Raw genomic sequence first — 17,500 nt, 5'->3', positions numbered from 1 at the left:
AGTATACTAAACGTATTTAGCATCAAAATATACTTATCACTTAAATCCTCCAGACTTGGTTAAACTGGACTTGAGTTTGCTCTGTACTTGGACCATTCTTTCCCGTCTATAAAACCAAATCTCTTGCTTGTTGATCGGCTACTTTTGGCTAATGTTCCCTCTAGAGCAGTGGTTCTCAACCAGTGGTCCGGGGACCACCAGTGGTCCTTGAGGGGTTTCCAGGTGGTGCAACAGCTAAATGATGGGGAGTTGGTAACCAAATGGACCATTATAGATCTTTAAAATTATAGATCTTTAAAATTAAACAAAGTGAACCCTTACGGGTCCATTTGGTTTCATTTTACGCTCTCAAGAGTTAAATTATTGTAAAACATCGGCATTACTTAATTAAAGAGTTGTTATTTGTATCAACATCTGCCTGTTATCTCTCCTAATGGCACCACATCCATACAGCATGGAGTTGTGGACAAAATCTTATCCAACAATAACAAAATATTCTAAGTATTGGGTCTGAGAGGCTAAATCTCATCAAATGGTGGTCCGTGGCTCAAATGACGAATAAATAATAGCCTTGATATGAAAAGGGTTGAAAACCACTGCTCTAGAGTATGGATGGGGCTGAAGTGGTTAAAGTACCACACTCATTACGAATAGTTTTTTCTCTCAGTTGAGTTACCGTATGACAGGTGTAAGGTAACCCCTGTATTGCAATATCAGTGTCAGTATCGATCGATTTCACCATGCAATGAATCAGTAACCGGATGACATCGGCCAAAATGTCAATAGGGTGCATCTCTAGCACAAAGCTGCTTGTAGATCTAAGCCCTGTGTGGAGGAGGTGCTACATACATGGCCATGCGAGGGCTGCCTGAGGTCTAGCTCCTGTGTTCTTTGTCCATATTGGGCGAGAACAGAGCGTCGGTTTGGGTGTGATGTGATCGGCTCCAGCTGGAGCGGGCACAGTATAATGTCGCTGAATTCTGATCCTTGTACGGATCACTGTTGGTTGGTTGTAATGTCGCTGATCCAGGGTCTGATCCTTGTACTCTGATCTCTGGATCAAAATGTTATGTGTGCTTATTTGTATTTGTTTGCTGAATGATCTCAAATAGACTAGAAGTTTTTAAATTGAGTTGAAATATTAGTCAAGACATCGGTAATCATTGTTTCTAGGACTGTGATTCTCAAAGTTAGTTAGTTAGTTTGTTTATTTATTTCGATCATGATTTTTTTTAAACAAAACTTCAGTCAACAAGATGACTATTTGCCCGAAAAGGTATGGGCTGAAGCCAACGCTTATTTTGCCCACCTTATTACCATTTAAAATAGATTATCATAGTAGCATAGAGAAAACGTAAGAGCAAACAAAAGAAAATTAACTAACAAAGTGGGGTCCAGGGACCCTCAGGGTTTCTTGAGGGGGTTCAGCCCCATACAGGTCTGTAACTGTGAGAGTTATGGGGGTCCTTGAAATTTTAAAAAGTTTGAGAACAACTCATCTAGCACCCTCAATCGGGATCGATATCAGACCCAAAACTCTGTCGTAGGTCAGGCTCTAGTTCTGGGCTGGGCTGCACCGGGGGCATGGACAAATACAAGAACGCTCGCCCCAAAACAAGCTCGCCCCGGGTCAAATCCGGTGACCTCGGAACGGTCGCCACCAGGTATTCCTAAACGTAACCTTTTTCCTAAACGTAACCTCAGTAAAACTATGCCTAAACCCAACCTTTTTCCTAAACGTAACCTCAGTAAAACTATGCCTAAACCCAACCTTTTTCCTAAACGTAACCTCAGTAAAACTATGCCTAAACCCAACCTTTTTCCTAAACGTAACCTCAGTAAAACTATGCCTAAACCCAACCTTTTTCCTAAACGTAACCTCAGTAAAACTATGCCTAAACCCAACCTTTTTCCTAAACGTAACCTCAGTAAAACTATGCCTAAACCTAACCTTTTTCCTAAACGTAACCTCAGTAAAACGTTGCAACCTAAAGTTATTCCTAAACTTAACCTCAGTAAAACAATGCCTAACCCTAACTTATTCCTAACATTATCCTCAGTAAAACAAATACAGGAATACAAGAACCGCTGGGGGGGGGGAGCGGTTCCGCAGAAAAATGGGGGCGAGCGTGTTCCTGGCCGAGCGTTCCGGTTACCGCATGGACACATCAAAAGCAGGTGCTTCATGGTCTCTACACTAGCTCTGCACGTGTCCTCTGTTGTATCGTTTCCGGCTTTCAGCGGTGCAGCTTTTGCAGCTCCACTCCACCCACAGTCTATTTAGAGACTTCCAGGTCACCCATGCAAGGTCATGACCAGCAGCAAGGCATCCAGTGGGTGTTGTAGTTCCACTGTCCAGTGTCTCAGTTCTTCCATTCATCTGTCCAGATGTTTGGTCCTTGTTTCTTGTTTGGTCTTCCGGCAGGGTCGTCTGCACTAAGCTAGGGATGCACGATTGATTGTTCATCATATCGGTATCAGGCAATACATCCTATATTAAAAATGGCTACTGGGAGGGCCGGCAGACCACAGCCACGTCAATCTGACTCAGACATAACAACCATAAACAAACTTGATGCGCCCATATATGGGCATGTCACTATGACGACATAACCATAAACAAACCCGATACTGGCATATACGGAGATCCGGTTGTCCGCAGCCACGGCTAGTTCAACTAGCCGATCTACATCGACACGGTGTGAGCTTGTAGATTGGCTAATTGAACTAATTGAAAATGTTTTTAAAGATAGTAAAAAATTGCAAAGAAGTTTAGAGATAATGGGTAAGTCGAAAATAGGGCCCTATGTGTGGTATGCGCCTTAACCACTAGGCCATCGGCACCCCACTACTGGCTGATTGCGATGTCGCTGACCGAGGATCTGATCCTTGTACTCCTTTCTATCGGTTAATTGTAATGTCACTAAGCTAGGATCAGGCTTTCCCAACCACTGAGGGAACATTTTTTAAAAAGACCTGAATAGTGTAATTGTGAGAATGGATTTGGACAATAAACTATTTGTGCCTGGTGAAACTGATTTGAGGTCAGCTGTGATGAGATTTTATTAGAGTTATGATAAGAGACAATCTATGTTGTCCCTCTATACTTAGTTGACCGGAGTCCCCCAGGGGTCTGCACTAGACCCCTGCCTTTTCCCCCCCTCAACACTAAATATCTTCGCCAAAGATAGCTGATCTACAAGCTTGTAGATCTGTTATTCTTGGCTAATGTTTTCCACAGAATAGGGTCCATGTGCTTGACGTTAATGAATGTCACTGAGTGTCTTTCAGTAGTTCTGTGTTTTCCATCAGTGTGTCCTTTATGCCGCTTACACGTGTGTGTGTGTGTGTGTGTGTGTGTCTGTCTGTCTGTCTGTCTGTCTGTCTGTCTGTCTGTCTGTCTGTCTGTCTGTCTGTCTGTCTGTCTGTCTGTCTGTCTGACTACTGTCCTCTCTGAACACTGAATGACTTTACCGTCTCTTTTTATAGTCGATGGCTAGAACAGAGCACACACGCACGCACGCGTGCACGCACTCAAACATGACTCAACTTCCTATTGGCTCACGGGAGCATGTGACCACACTCTGGCCATTCCTGCATGTCCAATGAAAATGAGGGAACCTCCACAGGGAGAGAGGAAGTATCTCTCTCCCTCTCCCTCTCTCTCTGTCTGTCTGTCTGTCTGTCTGTCTGTCTGTCTGTCTTTCTCTCTCTGTCTGTGTGTGTGTCTCTCTCTCTCTCTCTCTCTCTCTCTCTCTCTCTCTCTCTCTCTCTCTCTCTCTCTCTCTCTCTCTCTCTCTCTATATCTCTCTCTCTCTGTCTTAATTCAATCCAATTCAACAGGCTTTATTGGCATGACATTTGACAAGGGTTGCCAAAGCACAATTACAAGTATGACATAAACAACAAACAACATAACAACATAACAACATCAAATCAATGAAATTACATAAATAATTTACATATTTTGCAGCCAAAACTGCACATTCTTTCTGTTGTGTGGTAATTTCTCCCTTTCTGTCATACTTCGGAATTCTGGGCAATTTATTTCAAATCTTGGAAAGAACTCCTCCCAAATATTTGTGTAGTTTTTACATTGTGTAATAGGAAATGGATTTCTCTCCCCCTCTCTCTCTCTCTCTCTCTCTCTCTCTCTCTCTCTCTCTCTCTCTCTCTCTCTCTCTCACTGGCCAGAGTGGAGGTTATTCCAGACAAGAGATCAGGCAAACAGAGAACAGTACATCCATTTGGTTGCACTTGTAGGCTCTGACAGTTAAATGAACACTGAGGTTTTTTTTTTTTTTACTGTGAGACATACAGTAGGAAAAATACAAAAGTGGAAGTGGAAACATGGTTTCATGCTGAGTCATCATTTTGCATCAGCAGAAACATGAAAGAAAATAGCTGTGTAACTGAAAGGTGGAGACATTTCTTTATAAACATACAACATAGACATTTTCCTCTTGAAGTTTGTTGTAGTAATAACAAGGGTTGCTGGGGGGATGAGGGGGGATCCATATGCCTCTGCTTTCGGCTTCTCAGACTTTTTAGCGGCATCGGTAATTGAAAAAGAAAAGAAAAGAACGCACAGAACAAGAAGAAGTAGAAAAAATTGTGGACACATTAAGAAGAGAACGGTTTTGACCACTGTCCTAGCGCTGGCAGATGCTGGGTGCTTGAAGATGCTGAGCACAATGTTCTTACTGATAGGTTATCAACATCTAATTATAAGCATTAAACATTGTGAGCATACAGATACTGTAAAGTGACCTGTGCCAGTGTCCTTGTCCTTAGGACAATGATCATTTTGTCTAGGGATGCACTGATTAGTCAATTCTGGGCCGATATACTGATACCAATGTTTAAAATAACAAATTTGCAGATAGCCAGTGGGGTTTCTTGTTTCGTTTTTTGTTATTCTACACTCATTTGTTATGTTTTATAGGGCTTGGTTAGTGTCCATTTGTGTCCTTGTTTCTACCTTGAATTTAGATGTCACCAAACAGGAAAATATTTCAGCTCAAGCTTCAGCAGCTTCAAGCTGAGAAAAACGCCACGCATGAACCGCGCCAGCGCAAAAATAAATGCTCAGCGCCACACCACGCTGCCGGTGTTTCTAAAAACGCAGCGCTCTTGTTGTAAACAATTCAAAGCATCTCGGAAGACACGGCACCTATTATAGGCCAGAGGAAGATCTGGCTGGTAACTGGTAGCTGGGAACTGGGCTGAGTCTGGGGCCAGTGAATTTGGGGCAGGGTAGGACAGCAGTTCATATTGCCCAAATGTATATGTACTGTATTTGGCCAGAGACCCCCTTCTGAAAATGTTTTGTGCCGGGGACCCCCATAAGTGATTATCATAGATTTTTCAAAGCTAGCAGATATACAAGCTCACAAGCGCCATTTTCCTAAGTTAAAGTTATACTATATTTTTTGATGCTATATGAACTCATTTTGCTGGGGACCCCCTGGAACTCCTCCAAGGAGTCGTGGGGGTCCGCGGACCCCACTTTGAGAACTACTGGGGTGTGGGGTCCGTGGAGGGAGGGTGTGGACTGGACTGAGGAGACCAGGGACATGGAGACAGGAACCAATCAGGAAAGAGAGCAGACGCTGCGAGGCTACGATCAGGAAGCATGGATTTATAGAGGTTTATGCAACGACTTGCACCTGGTGGGGCTTTGCTCACACACAGAAACATGCACACACACACACATTTCTATTACTATACTTGTGAGGACATCAGCATTTTGTAATGGAGATTTTATGAATGCCATTTAAAAATATATATATATATATATATATATTTATATATATATATTTTTTTTTACCCTAAGCCTACAGACGAAATTAACAGATCTATAGCTCTCAACCCGTCGCGTTGCGAGTTGCGACGCGTTTTGAGCTTGCTATAGACGGGTTTCCTGTTAGTAAACATGAGAGGATATGACCGCGCAGAGGAGGGGTAAGCCTATAGAGGGCGCCATTACCCGCAGCAGCTCTGGTCAAATGTCCATTCATAAAATAAATGATCTTCACCGGGTTTAATGAAAGTAGATTAAATTATGCAGTTTGTAATACCTTGTTTACTCAATAAAAATGATTTGTCGGAAGTTGGATCTGTTTGTATATAATAGCAGCATTATGCCTATTATGCCTATAATAGCAGAATTATGGCTATCTAACTCCCGAACACAACAACAGAGTGAACGGCGCAACAATTCGTTTCCCCCGAGCATGCGCAGACTGCGCATTCTGCTCTGTGATGACGTCGCGCGGAAATCCGTCTATATCTGCTATTTTCTGTGCACGATACCGGCACCAAACTAAGTGTAAACCAGTCATAACTCTAACTCTATCTGCTAAACCTAATAAACGTCTAAATGTCTAATGCTAACCTAATGCTAACCCTACTCCCAACCTGAATCTTTTTCTAATTGTAAGCCTATATTTCTCAAATTCTTCTGTACTTATGTGGACATTTGTCCCTCACAAGTATAGTATACACACACGCACACACGCACACGCACACGCACACACACACACACACACACACACACACACACACACACACACACACACACACACACACACACACACACACACACACACACACACACACAGGGAGAGAGTTACTGGGGGAATAGTGGCGATGGGTTAAGCCTGTATACTTCGTCGTATGATCAGCATTTCTCTTTTTTCACTGTCTCCTTTTTTTCACCGTTTGGGATTTCATTTGAGCCATAAACACCCAAAATAGGTTGAAAGTGGTTAAACGAGCGTGGACAACGATGTGGAAATGATGACGGAAATTATGACATTTCTGATGTCATCCAGCTGTTTTTATACTGGAAACTAATGATTATCGTTGCTGTCGGGCAGAAACCTCTTGTAATATTCAAACTTTTTGTGTTTTTTCGTAAACGAACGCCCTACTTGATCATACTACAGTGTCACACAAAAACATCAAAAGTAGCAGACCTACAAGCAACGCGTTTTGAGCTTGTAGATCTGCTATTTTTACTATTTATTTCTTTTAACCCTGAAAAGTAACAGTGTTTACAACATAATGAGGTTTGCACCCAACAAAGACGATATGCTAAATAATCAGCCTCACAGTAGCCTCATGTTATTACTATGGGTTACATGGATGATGTCATAGTTATAGGGCCAGCGTGGCAGATGACTGGGCGGTGATGTCACAGGAGCAGAATGCAACGCTGCACTGCTTTGGTTTAGTACTCCTAGTTTGGACAGTCCTCCAGCGATGAAGAAGAAGACATTAATTTATTCCACTGTGAGTCACAGAGGACTCCCCCTAGAACGCCCAGAGAGAGAGAGAGAGAGAGAGAGAGAGAGAGAGAGAGAGAGAGAGAGAGAGAGAGAGAGAGAGATAGTTGGAGAAGAGAAGAGAAGAGAAGAGAAGAGAGAGAGAGAGAGAGAGAGAGAGAGAGAGAGAGAGAGAGAGAGAGAGAGAGAGAGAGAGAGAGAGAGAGAGAGAGAGAGAGAGAGAGAGAGAGAGAGAGAGAGAGAGAGGGAGTGAGAGAGACATACATGACCATCTGGCATCTGGAGGAAGTCAGCTGTGATTCATCCATTGACCTCAAATACGCGTGTGCGTGCACACACACACACACACACACACACACACACACACACACACACACACACACACACACACTCATGCGCGCAAATACCATACACACCCTCATGCACACACCCCACCCCTGGTATTTGTAACACCACCCACTGACTGCTCCTTCCACCCCCCCCCCCCCCCTCTCTCTCTCTCTCTCCCTCCCACCCTCCCTCTCCCTCTCTCTCTCTCTCTGGGCGATCAGGGGGAGTCCTCTCTCTCTGTGACTCATACCAGAGGAAGTTAATGTGTTCATTACTTGGATCAGTGTCCCAACTAAGCAGACCCTGACCAGTCTCTGGACCTTGCTCTCTCGGTTCAGTTCAATTCAGTTCAACTCCATTCACTTCAGTTCAGCTTCAACATACATCATTGGTGCTGATGTGTTTTTTTCATTCCCAGGACCCCCACAACTCTGAGAGTGTACAAATGGAACCAAATGGACCCGCAAGGGTCCATTTGGTTCCATTTGTACACTCTCAGAGTTACAGACATGTAAGGGAGAACCACTGCAATACAGTATATCCCAGCGAATCCCAACCTGTGGCTTTATATTTTGATAGTGCTCATTGCTATAGAGTGTTTGTTCAGTAACAGGAGTCTACATGTCTCTCCAGCTCTTTATTAATCAGAAAATGCATTTTCAGGTCAGGATACCAATGTTATCCAATCAGGATAAAGAACTCAGTCAGGGTACAGATTAAACAAGTGAAATTTGAAGTGATGACATAAAGAAATGAGCAGAACAAATTGGAACTGGAACACTATAAAAATGAAGCTGATAAATGGGTACTCTCTCCTGATTGGCTGAAATCTTTTCACCTACCTGAGACATGGAGACCCCTGTTACTGAACAAACACTCTATAGCAATGAGTACTATCAGAATATAGAGCTTTAACCTTTTAATACAAAACCTTTTTGTTTTAACCAAAAAAAATGACTTACCCTACCTTAAGTGTATACTCTGTCACTGTCAGTTCCATTGATCCAAGCCGGAACACAATCAATTGATCAATCATGCAGATAAACGTGCTCTAAAAATGCATGCGGCCCACCCATCTGGCCGCACGGCAGCCGAATGACTCCCGTGTGGTCAGAAGGGTGGGCCTTGAATACTTTTGAGATGTGTATTTACTACTTTCCCAGTATTGGTGCGTCCCTTTTTTTCCCTCCAAATTAACATCTGCAATGGCAGAGAAAAGTCAAGTAAAAGTAGAGTTAAGTTGAACTGGTGCTATGCAGTGGAAAATGATTTTGTTTCTTCAATGTCCTAGAGATCTTTTGACTCTTTTTACGCTGAATTCATGCCAGCAACGATGCTGCTAGACCATTGGTTCTCAAAGTGGGGTCCGGGAACCCCCAGGGGTCCTTGGCGGGGTACCAGGGGGTCACAGCAGAAGCTGATGAGTCTGACACCGCAGCAATGGCGGCGCCACCTACAGGGCAGCGCTCTCCGTGGATTCGTGTATACAAGCTCATAGCCGCGCTATAAGCTTGTATATCTATTTTAAAGCCAACATTTGTAACTCAAATCTTTGCTTCTGGGGAGACCCCTGGAACCAAATATTTTGAGATGGGGGGGTCTGCGGTCAGATACATTTTGGGGGTCCTTGACATGAAAAAGTTTGAGAACCGCTGTGCCAGACCACCATGGGTGACAGCCAGTCACCATGGGTCAACGTGTGTGTGTCTGCTTTCGAGCTAAAGAAATTGAAAGATTTAAACTAGCATCTGTATAGATCTGACATGTTAGAAATTTAAATGAATGAATGAAGGTTGTTCCATTTGCAAGCAAACTGTGAGAGACCTGGCAACCGGTTGTCTCTACTTCTCCCCGATCTGGTGCCTGTCAGCCCTGCTGTCTGTACATTGTCGCTGCAGCTCCCTCAGTAGGGGACAGATTGCTTATGTATTTGTTAGATCTATCTGGAACCGCTTGTTAAACTTTAATAAGGCAGAAGCGGTTGAGATGCCTCACAGCCCAGGGCTCAAGGCTTAGAAAGAGTTTTTCTTTTTTTTCCTCCCCTGTGGCTGTCAGAGCCATACATGAGGACATGAGGTCACAAAAACAAAAACATCAGAGGCTATCTTATGCCTCTGATATGCACTTTTTGTCCCTGCTGATAAAGGATAAGATTGTTTTGGACAACGGTGCTGAGAGATAAGATATCGAACCTGTCTCCAGACAAGATCGACCCAAGCGTTACTTTTATTTCTAACGCATCCAGTTAATTTAGCTGTTTGTTATTTATTGTTATCTATGCTTAAGTTTTATCACCTTGATGTTGTACTGTGTTGTTAAGTTATCACAGTTCTGCAGAACAGGCTCCATCAACATTTCACTGCTTGTACAGTACAGTCAGTGGTTCTCAAAGTTTTCATCTCAAGGACCCCCAAATTGACCCCCATCTGAAAATATCTTGTGTCAGGGACCCCCATGCAAGATTTCGGTTGTTAAAATGTTTGAACATCTAAATTCTTTGAAACGTCTACCAAAACATGTTGTGAGCTTGTAGATCGCCAGTAGCCAATGTACACTATAGGGTTAAAGTGGTTAAAACGGATTAGCTGGGGACCCCCTTGAACCACCTCAAGGACCCCTTGGGGTCCCCGGAGCCCACTTTGAGAACCACTGGTATAAGTAACTGAAAAATAAAACCCCTCTTCCTTTATTATTGATTCTTTAATGTTCCATACGGCTGTGCATTTCTGTCCATTTCAAGTGGCGTCGAGTGTGTGACTAGTCCTTAGTCCTCCGCCAGGGAAAGCCGTCTATCGAGCTCTCTGCCTATCGGCTGCCGCGTTAAGTGGTCAGATGGGTGGGCTGCGTGCATTTTCAGAGCCTGTTTATTTTAATGATTAATCAATCGATTGGCTTTCATCAATGGAACCAATGTAGTATACTTTAAGTCAAGGGTTCTCACAACGTTTTCAGGCCGCGACCCCCCAAAATAATCATATTTGAACTGGGGACCCCCCCACCCTGACAAGCACTTGGAAGTGTAGGAATTACATTTAGTTTGACTCCACAGATTCCACAGATATATATTGTGAAAATAGCACATAATGTGAAATAGCACAATCACAGCGCCTCGTTGAGTAGATTGGCTGCTTTCACAATGTTTGTCTCTGTCTTAAAAAGGTCTTAACAGTCATTAAATTGTAACTTTAGAAATGTGCAGATAGCCTGTATACTTATACTGTGTTGGTTTGTTTACTGTTGAGTGAGAAAACAATGTTGCATATTAATCCTCCAGTTTGGGAACCACTGCTTAAAGTTCTCGTTTAATGGTATATCACCATGAAAACTAATTTTTCAAGGTTTTAAAGGGGAAAAAATACCATGTCTTACAGGGGCCCACTTGCAATACTGTCATGGTGGGAACCACTGCCACAGAAACTTTGCATTGAAACTGGATGCTCGTGTCAGAAAGCGTGGCGGCCTCGTGATACTGCTGGTGTGAATGGACCGTAAACTCCTTTAGGAGGTCAAGTCGGTTCCTCGTGGATGTATTTATGTATACTGTATGTGTGAATATCATGTTTATTCCTGTGTAGTTTGATACTTTTTGTCAGGCTTGACTAACATAGGATCCATTAAAAAGCTAAAAGTAGGCCTACAGAAATTGATTTGATGACTGAAGCAATCAAAGAGCCATCTTTAATAATAAAAAAAAGGAATAGAGTCTGCACACTGGTAATGCTGCAAGAAGCTCCGCTTTGTATTTATTGTGTTTGTCAATGTTTTCAGACCTTCATCAGGACACCTTTAATAATAACCACTAATTGCTTAAAAGTGGCTTTATGATTGCGTTCAATTACAATGTATCACTTGGATGCATGGTGTGTATGTGTACACTGCATGTGGGACTGGAGTTTATCCAGACATAATATACATAGAGTGGCAGTAAAAGAGTTACATTCCCACTCTCTCTCTCTTGATGAGAGAGAGGTTTTTATTGGGTTGTGTGACTGTGTGTGCGGTGCCAGAAACCAAGTGGCATGGCGATAGAGTCAGAGAGAGAGCGAGACAGAGTGATAGATAGAGAGAGAGAGACACACACAGACCATTCACTCCTTCCAACAAAAAACAATCAAATACAATACTGCCATGGTGATTTGCATGTGAAAACCCAAGGAACTACGCAAATGAACATTAATATGGCCCTGGCTGCGTATCAGTGGGGTGTGTACCGGTATACTGAGCGGAGGGGCGGTCTTATGTGGGCCTTTGACACACGGGTTGCCACGCAAAACACTGTGTGTGTGTGTGTGTGTGCGTGCGTGCGTGCGTGCGTGCGTGCGTGCGTGCGTGCGTGCGTGCGTGCGTGCGTGCGTGTGTGTGTGTGCGAGTGACATTCAATCTATCAAGACAATTTGAATATTATTTGTATAGCGCATTTCAACAACAAGGCAATTCAAAGTGCTTTACAAAACAATCATTAAGAGCATACATGAGCAACCCGGGGCCACATGCGGCCCCCACCCCACCACCAAAATCGGAATACTGATATTATTGATTTCAGCTGTTACAATTCCAAACATGCAAACATGAGCCGCTTTATTAGTAGCTTAATGACTGGTATAAAACATCTATTGTCTATTTTATGTCCAATGTATTTGTATTTAAGTTCATAAAGTTAGCATAAGTATAACTAAATGCATTTGTAATTAAATTAAAATGTTACTTTTCAGGATTCTATTCAAAAATAGCAACAAAATAAATCAGGATTCCAGTTCAAAAATAGCAAAAATAGCAGATCTACAATCTCAAAACGCGCTGCGGCACGTTTTGAGCTTGTAGATCGGCTATTTTGGCTATTTTTGGGTGACATAGAATGGCGAAGTACGGCATTAATTTACGAAAAAAGTTAAACTACGGAGATAAGAGGCAGTATATGCAATGTGGCCCTCTGGAGTGAGTGTGGAAATATAGTGGCCCTCTCCATCATCAAAGTTGCCCACCGCTGATTAAGACTTAAGAGTCTACTGTCTGAATGGATGTAGTGTCGAATGTATATTGTAATGTTGTGTTGGACAATATGTGTGTCTTGTATCTTCATGTAATCTGTTGATAATTTAGTGTCAAAACTAATTGGTGGTGGTGATGAAGTATTTCTGGTACTGGGTGTATAAAGTGAATATCTGATGCCTTCTTTTCTTCTGTGGTCTGTCTTCATTAGGGGAAGTGCTCGGCTCTGGGATGAGCGAGATGAACCTAATTACGCGTTATCCCCACTCTGTCTGTAATTACACTGCAGTTTCCTAATCACGCTGCTGTAACGCAGATGAATGGACAGAAGACGTGCTCCGTGTTCAACATGAATCGCAGTCTTTAGTTTCAAAGTGGTATTTAAAGATGGCGGGCAGCCTAATAAGAGACTGTGTAGGAGAGACAGACGGTAGGAAAGCTGAGACGGGAGACAATGTAGAAGAGACAGACAGCGTAGGGCCACTGAGAGGGAGACAGCGTAGGAGAGACAGACTTCTCATTCCTTGTATCATTTCTCACCCCCTAGCACCCCTCGCTCCTTGTATCAATTCTTGTCACCTTTTGATTGGTAGGTCGGAGAGGGGGTGCTCCTTCCATTCCGACATCTCGCCACTCCGACTAGTGGCTTCCGCGTGCGGTTAGGGTTAGGGTTAGGTATAGGGTTCGTTAACGTCGGAAAGGCGACATGTCGGAAAGGCGAAATGCACCCGTCGGAGAGTGTTGTTGGTATTAGCCAGAGCGCTATTCCCATTTCACAATGCGCTAGACCAGTGGTTTTCAACCCTTTTCATACCAAGGTCCATAATTTTTTCGGCAATTGAGCCAGGGACCATCATTTGATGACATTTAGACTTTGTTGTCGTTGGATAAGATTTTGTCCACAACTCCCTGCTGTGTTGATGTTGGTAGGCCTACCATTAGGAGAGATAACAGGCAAACGTTGATCAAAATAACAATTCTTTAATTAAGTAATGCCGATGTTTAACAATAATGTAACTCTTGAGAGCGTAAAATGAAACCGAATGGACCCGTAAGGGTCCATTTGGTTTCGTTTTACACTCCCAAGAGTTAAAGATCTATAAGGGTCCATCTGGTTACCAACTTTCCATCATTTAGCTGGGGATTACGCGGAATCCCCTCCCTCAAGGACCACTGGTGGTCCCCGGACCACTGGTTGAGAACCACTGCGCTAGACCCCTGGGAGATGGATTGCTGAGCGCCACACCTACCATCAGCTCCCAGTACTTACCGCGCGACTTGCCGCACCGAAACCACAAGCCCTTGCTGATGTCGACCCCCTGACAGGGTTTGGAACTCACGACCTTCCGTACGAAATGTGTACGCTCTAACCACTGCACTGTTTTTAACCCATTTAGACCAGAAACGTATCTGTGTGTCATTTTTTTTACATTTATTTGGCTATTCAAAAATAGCAGATTTACAAGCTCAGATCTATGAGCTTGTAGATCTGCTATTTTTGAAAAAAATCTCTGAACATTTGTGCAAATCTTTGAATATATACTTTTTAAAGCAAACTAACTCAAATATTTACCTCTGGGGGTCTCTGGAACAAAATATTTTACAAACGTTCGCTTTAAAAATATATATTAAAAGATTTGCACAAATTTTCATGATTTAAAAATAGCAGATCTACATATAGCTAAAAAAATAAATAACAACAGATGCGATCCCGGTCTTAAATGGATTAATGGCGTCATAAAACATTGATGTCCTCACATGTATTAATACATACCTCTGTGTGTGTGTGTGTGTGTGTGTGTGTGTGTGTCAGGATGTTGCGGTCGCTGAGTGAGTGGTTCTGGCAGGAGACCCTGTGGTTTCCAAAGGGTCTGGGGTGGGCCGACCTGGAGGACCGGGACGGGCGCGTCTACGCCAAGACCAGTGACCTGTGGGTGGCCCTACCCATCGCCTTCATGTTCCTCATCATCAGACAGCTCTTTGAAAGGTCAGTCCGTCCGTCCGTCCGTCCGTCCGTCCGTCTGTCTGTCTGTCTGTCTGTCTGTCTGGCTGGCTGGCTGGCTGGCTGTCTGGCTGGCTGTCTGTCTATAGCTGTCTCTCTGTCTGTCTGTCTGTAGCTGCCTTCCTGCCTGCCTGTCTGTCTGTCTGTAGCTGCCTGCCTGTCTGTCTGTCTGTCTGTCTGTAGCTGCCTGCCTGTCTGTCTGTCTGTCTGTCTGTCTGTAGCTGCCTGCCTGTCTGTCTGTCTCGTCTTCTGCCTGCCTTTCTCATTATGAAGAAGGGTTTTTATTTGTCACGGTCTGTTCTCTGTTCTTTTCCGCAGAGCTGTGCTAACATAACAATACAATAACAACAGCAAGGTAATAGTAATAAAGGAACTGCGAATGATAATGAGAAATAAAAAATAAGGACAAAAAATACTGCATGTAATAGAAATAAAAGTTAGGGTTGTCTTATGCAGGTGATATAGCTTATCGTTTAGCAGCAGTGTCACACATGTACAGGTACAATGTGCAGATAATATCTAATAAATGTGCAGATACATTATCTTATCCTATAGCATCAGTGTGTAAAGCGGTGCACAAGCAGAGGCATAAAATGTCCTGTATCTGTCTGTTTTCAGCAGTGCACGCGCGCACGTACTGTTTAAGAAAGAGGGTATTTTGTCTGTTTGTTTTATGTGTGTGTGTTCTTGTCATATACAGTATATCCTTCTTACAGTTATATAAACAGTATAGTTATACAACTCTGTGGACGTATACAGTGTACAGTATAATTATGCTCATATAACATACTGTATATACAAGCGCTTCACACTCCAGTGTCGTCAGGGTTATTGCACTCACAACGCATTCGGTGTGTTCAGGTGCCGGTGAAACAGGCTCACTCCCTCTCTCTCTCCCTTTGAATTTGACCTCTTTATTGATAATAAAACATAATATTACGTAAATAATTGCATACATTGTCACACCATTATCAAAAGGATGAACGCAAAAATGTCCATGCACCCAAAGGTGCCAAAAGTGACCGTGTGCATGTCAGTCCAAGCACAAAAGGTGCAAGATAATGTCCTTGTGGGAGTGCCTTCTCTGCCCTCTCTGTGTTTCTCTCCCTCTCTCGCTGATGGTTCTGGTGTGTCACACACACATAACAGAAACCATTGCCTAGCAATGGCGTTTTGCGCCGATGTGCGCTGATGCTCTGGGCATATTGCACGTCCAGAAACACTCATGCATGTCAGTATTTGAGCATAATCTACCCACCCTCAGCATATTTGGGCATAAACGATTATTTACAATAACCTGTAATTATTGAGACAGAAAGATTGAAACAGATAAACAGATTAATACGATCAAACGGAGCCTAATGAGCGGAGCGCGGAGTGGAGCTGCCAAACTTTGACCCGGAGCACGGAGCGGGTTTTCAAAAATGTCCCTCAGGGCAGACCAATTGGAGCCACATGTTTGAGCAGGCCCGCGGTCTCATGGTCAGACACACAGTCAAATCCTCAACACTGCAGCAGGAGTGCTGCGAGACACACTGTGACGATTATCGCAGTATTGCACTTTCACCCGCCCTAATTAAGCTCTTATCATTTCATTTGCAGGCTTATGCAAAGGTTAAAATGTCATTTAGATAGCATGTTATGTAGACAGATTCCAAGTTCATTCGTTGACCTGGCATCCTATAGTTTGTATATATTTTTTTATATTATAATGTTTAGACTGATGATAGGTTCTTGGTTTACCTATGATCCTAGATTGCTAGTTCTATGCATTTGATGTATTACCTCGTGTTTACCTTGCTTACTGTAAATCGCTCTGGATTAACCCATTTAGACCTTTGGCCGATTTGAAGTTTTCTGAAAAACTTCAAACATAATAAAAAATTACAAAACATGTATGTTGCTATATACTGTAGGCTACATAGCAACAACAACCCCAAAAGGAGTGCCCGTCTTGAAAGGTATAGTTACAAATAGGGGTTCCCGCCCTAAATGGGTTAAGAGCGTCTGCTAAATGCCTAAATTGTACATTTTAATTGTACATTTGCTACCTGTTACAGCTCGCTGGACATAAAATGTTATGAATGGGTTACGTATCTTATTCACTCGAGTTGGAGGTTGGCATGTGTGTGCTCTAGGAGGACATAACAGACTCCTAGATTTGCAGCGGGTGTGTTCTTTTTGTTTGTTGCCTGTATTGTTTTTTTTTAGATTCGTTTTTTGGCTTTTATGCCTTTATTGATAGGATATGTAGTCTGACAGGAAATGGGGAGAGAGATGGGGTTGTGACATGCAGCAAAGGCCGTCGGGATCGGGACTCGAACCCGCGACGCGCTGTACTTTGGAGCCTAGGTGCCTGGACCGTGGTCCAGGCCGTACTGGTTCTGTTTGGATGTCATTTGGTGGATTTCTTTTTGGGTTAACGGAATTGTAAGGGATCTAACATGGGGGGGGTCAATAGATAAATGAATGTGATAAGCGGATGAATATGTGATGAATGGATGAATGATGACATTTCTTTCTGTCAATCAGGAGGGTGGCCACGCCTCTGGCCTCCCTGATGGGAATTAAAGAGACAGTACGCCGCAAAGTCCCTCCCAACCACACACTGGAAGACTACTACTGTACGGTGAACAGGAGTCCTGTGAAGGTACACACACACACACACACACACACACACACACACACACACACACACACACACACACACACACACACACACACACACACACACACACACACACACACACACACACACTGTCGTGGAATTCTGGATCAATCAGAAATTGATACGGCAATGGATATGCTTTAATATGCATGATATCATGGGGAGAATTGTGTTACAATAACACTCAGGTCGGTGGTACGGTAGTTCTACACACGCATACAC

General features: G+C 43.3%; 1 protein-coding gene across 1 annotated transcript in view; it reads left to right on the top strand.

Annotated features, from left to right (window-relative positions):
* LOC311042403 (ceramide synthase 2-like) overlaps positions 1-17,500 on the top strand; it is a 39,107-nt gene that overhangs the window by 12,143 nt on the left and 9,464 nt on the right. Inside the window, exons 2-3 of the mRNA XM_084053101.1 lie at positions 14,422-14,595; positions 17,143-17,260. Coding sequence (XP_083909227.1) covers positions 14,423-14,595; positions 17,143-17,260 — 291 coding nt within the window. The 5' untranslated portion in view covers position 14,422. The remainder of the gene's footprint in view (positions 1-14,421; positions 14,596-17,142; positions 17,261-17,500) is intronic.

This window comes from Gymnoscopelus microlampas (genome assembly GCF_963454915.1).
Source record: "Gymnoscopelus microlampas genome assembly, chromosome: 3".
Classification (NCBI taxonomy): domain Eukaryota; kingdom Metazoa; phylum Chordata; class Actinopteri; order Myctophiformes; family Myctophidae; genus Gymnoscopelus; species Gymnoscopelus microlampas.
The sequence above is the reverse complement of the archived record's forward strand: the minus strand, read 5'-3'. Positions and strand labels throughout refer to the sequence as shown.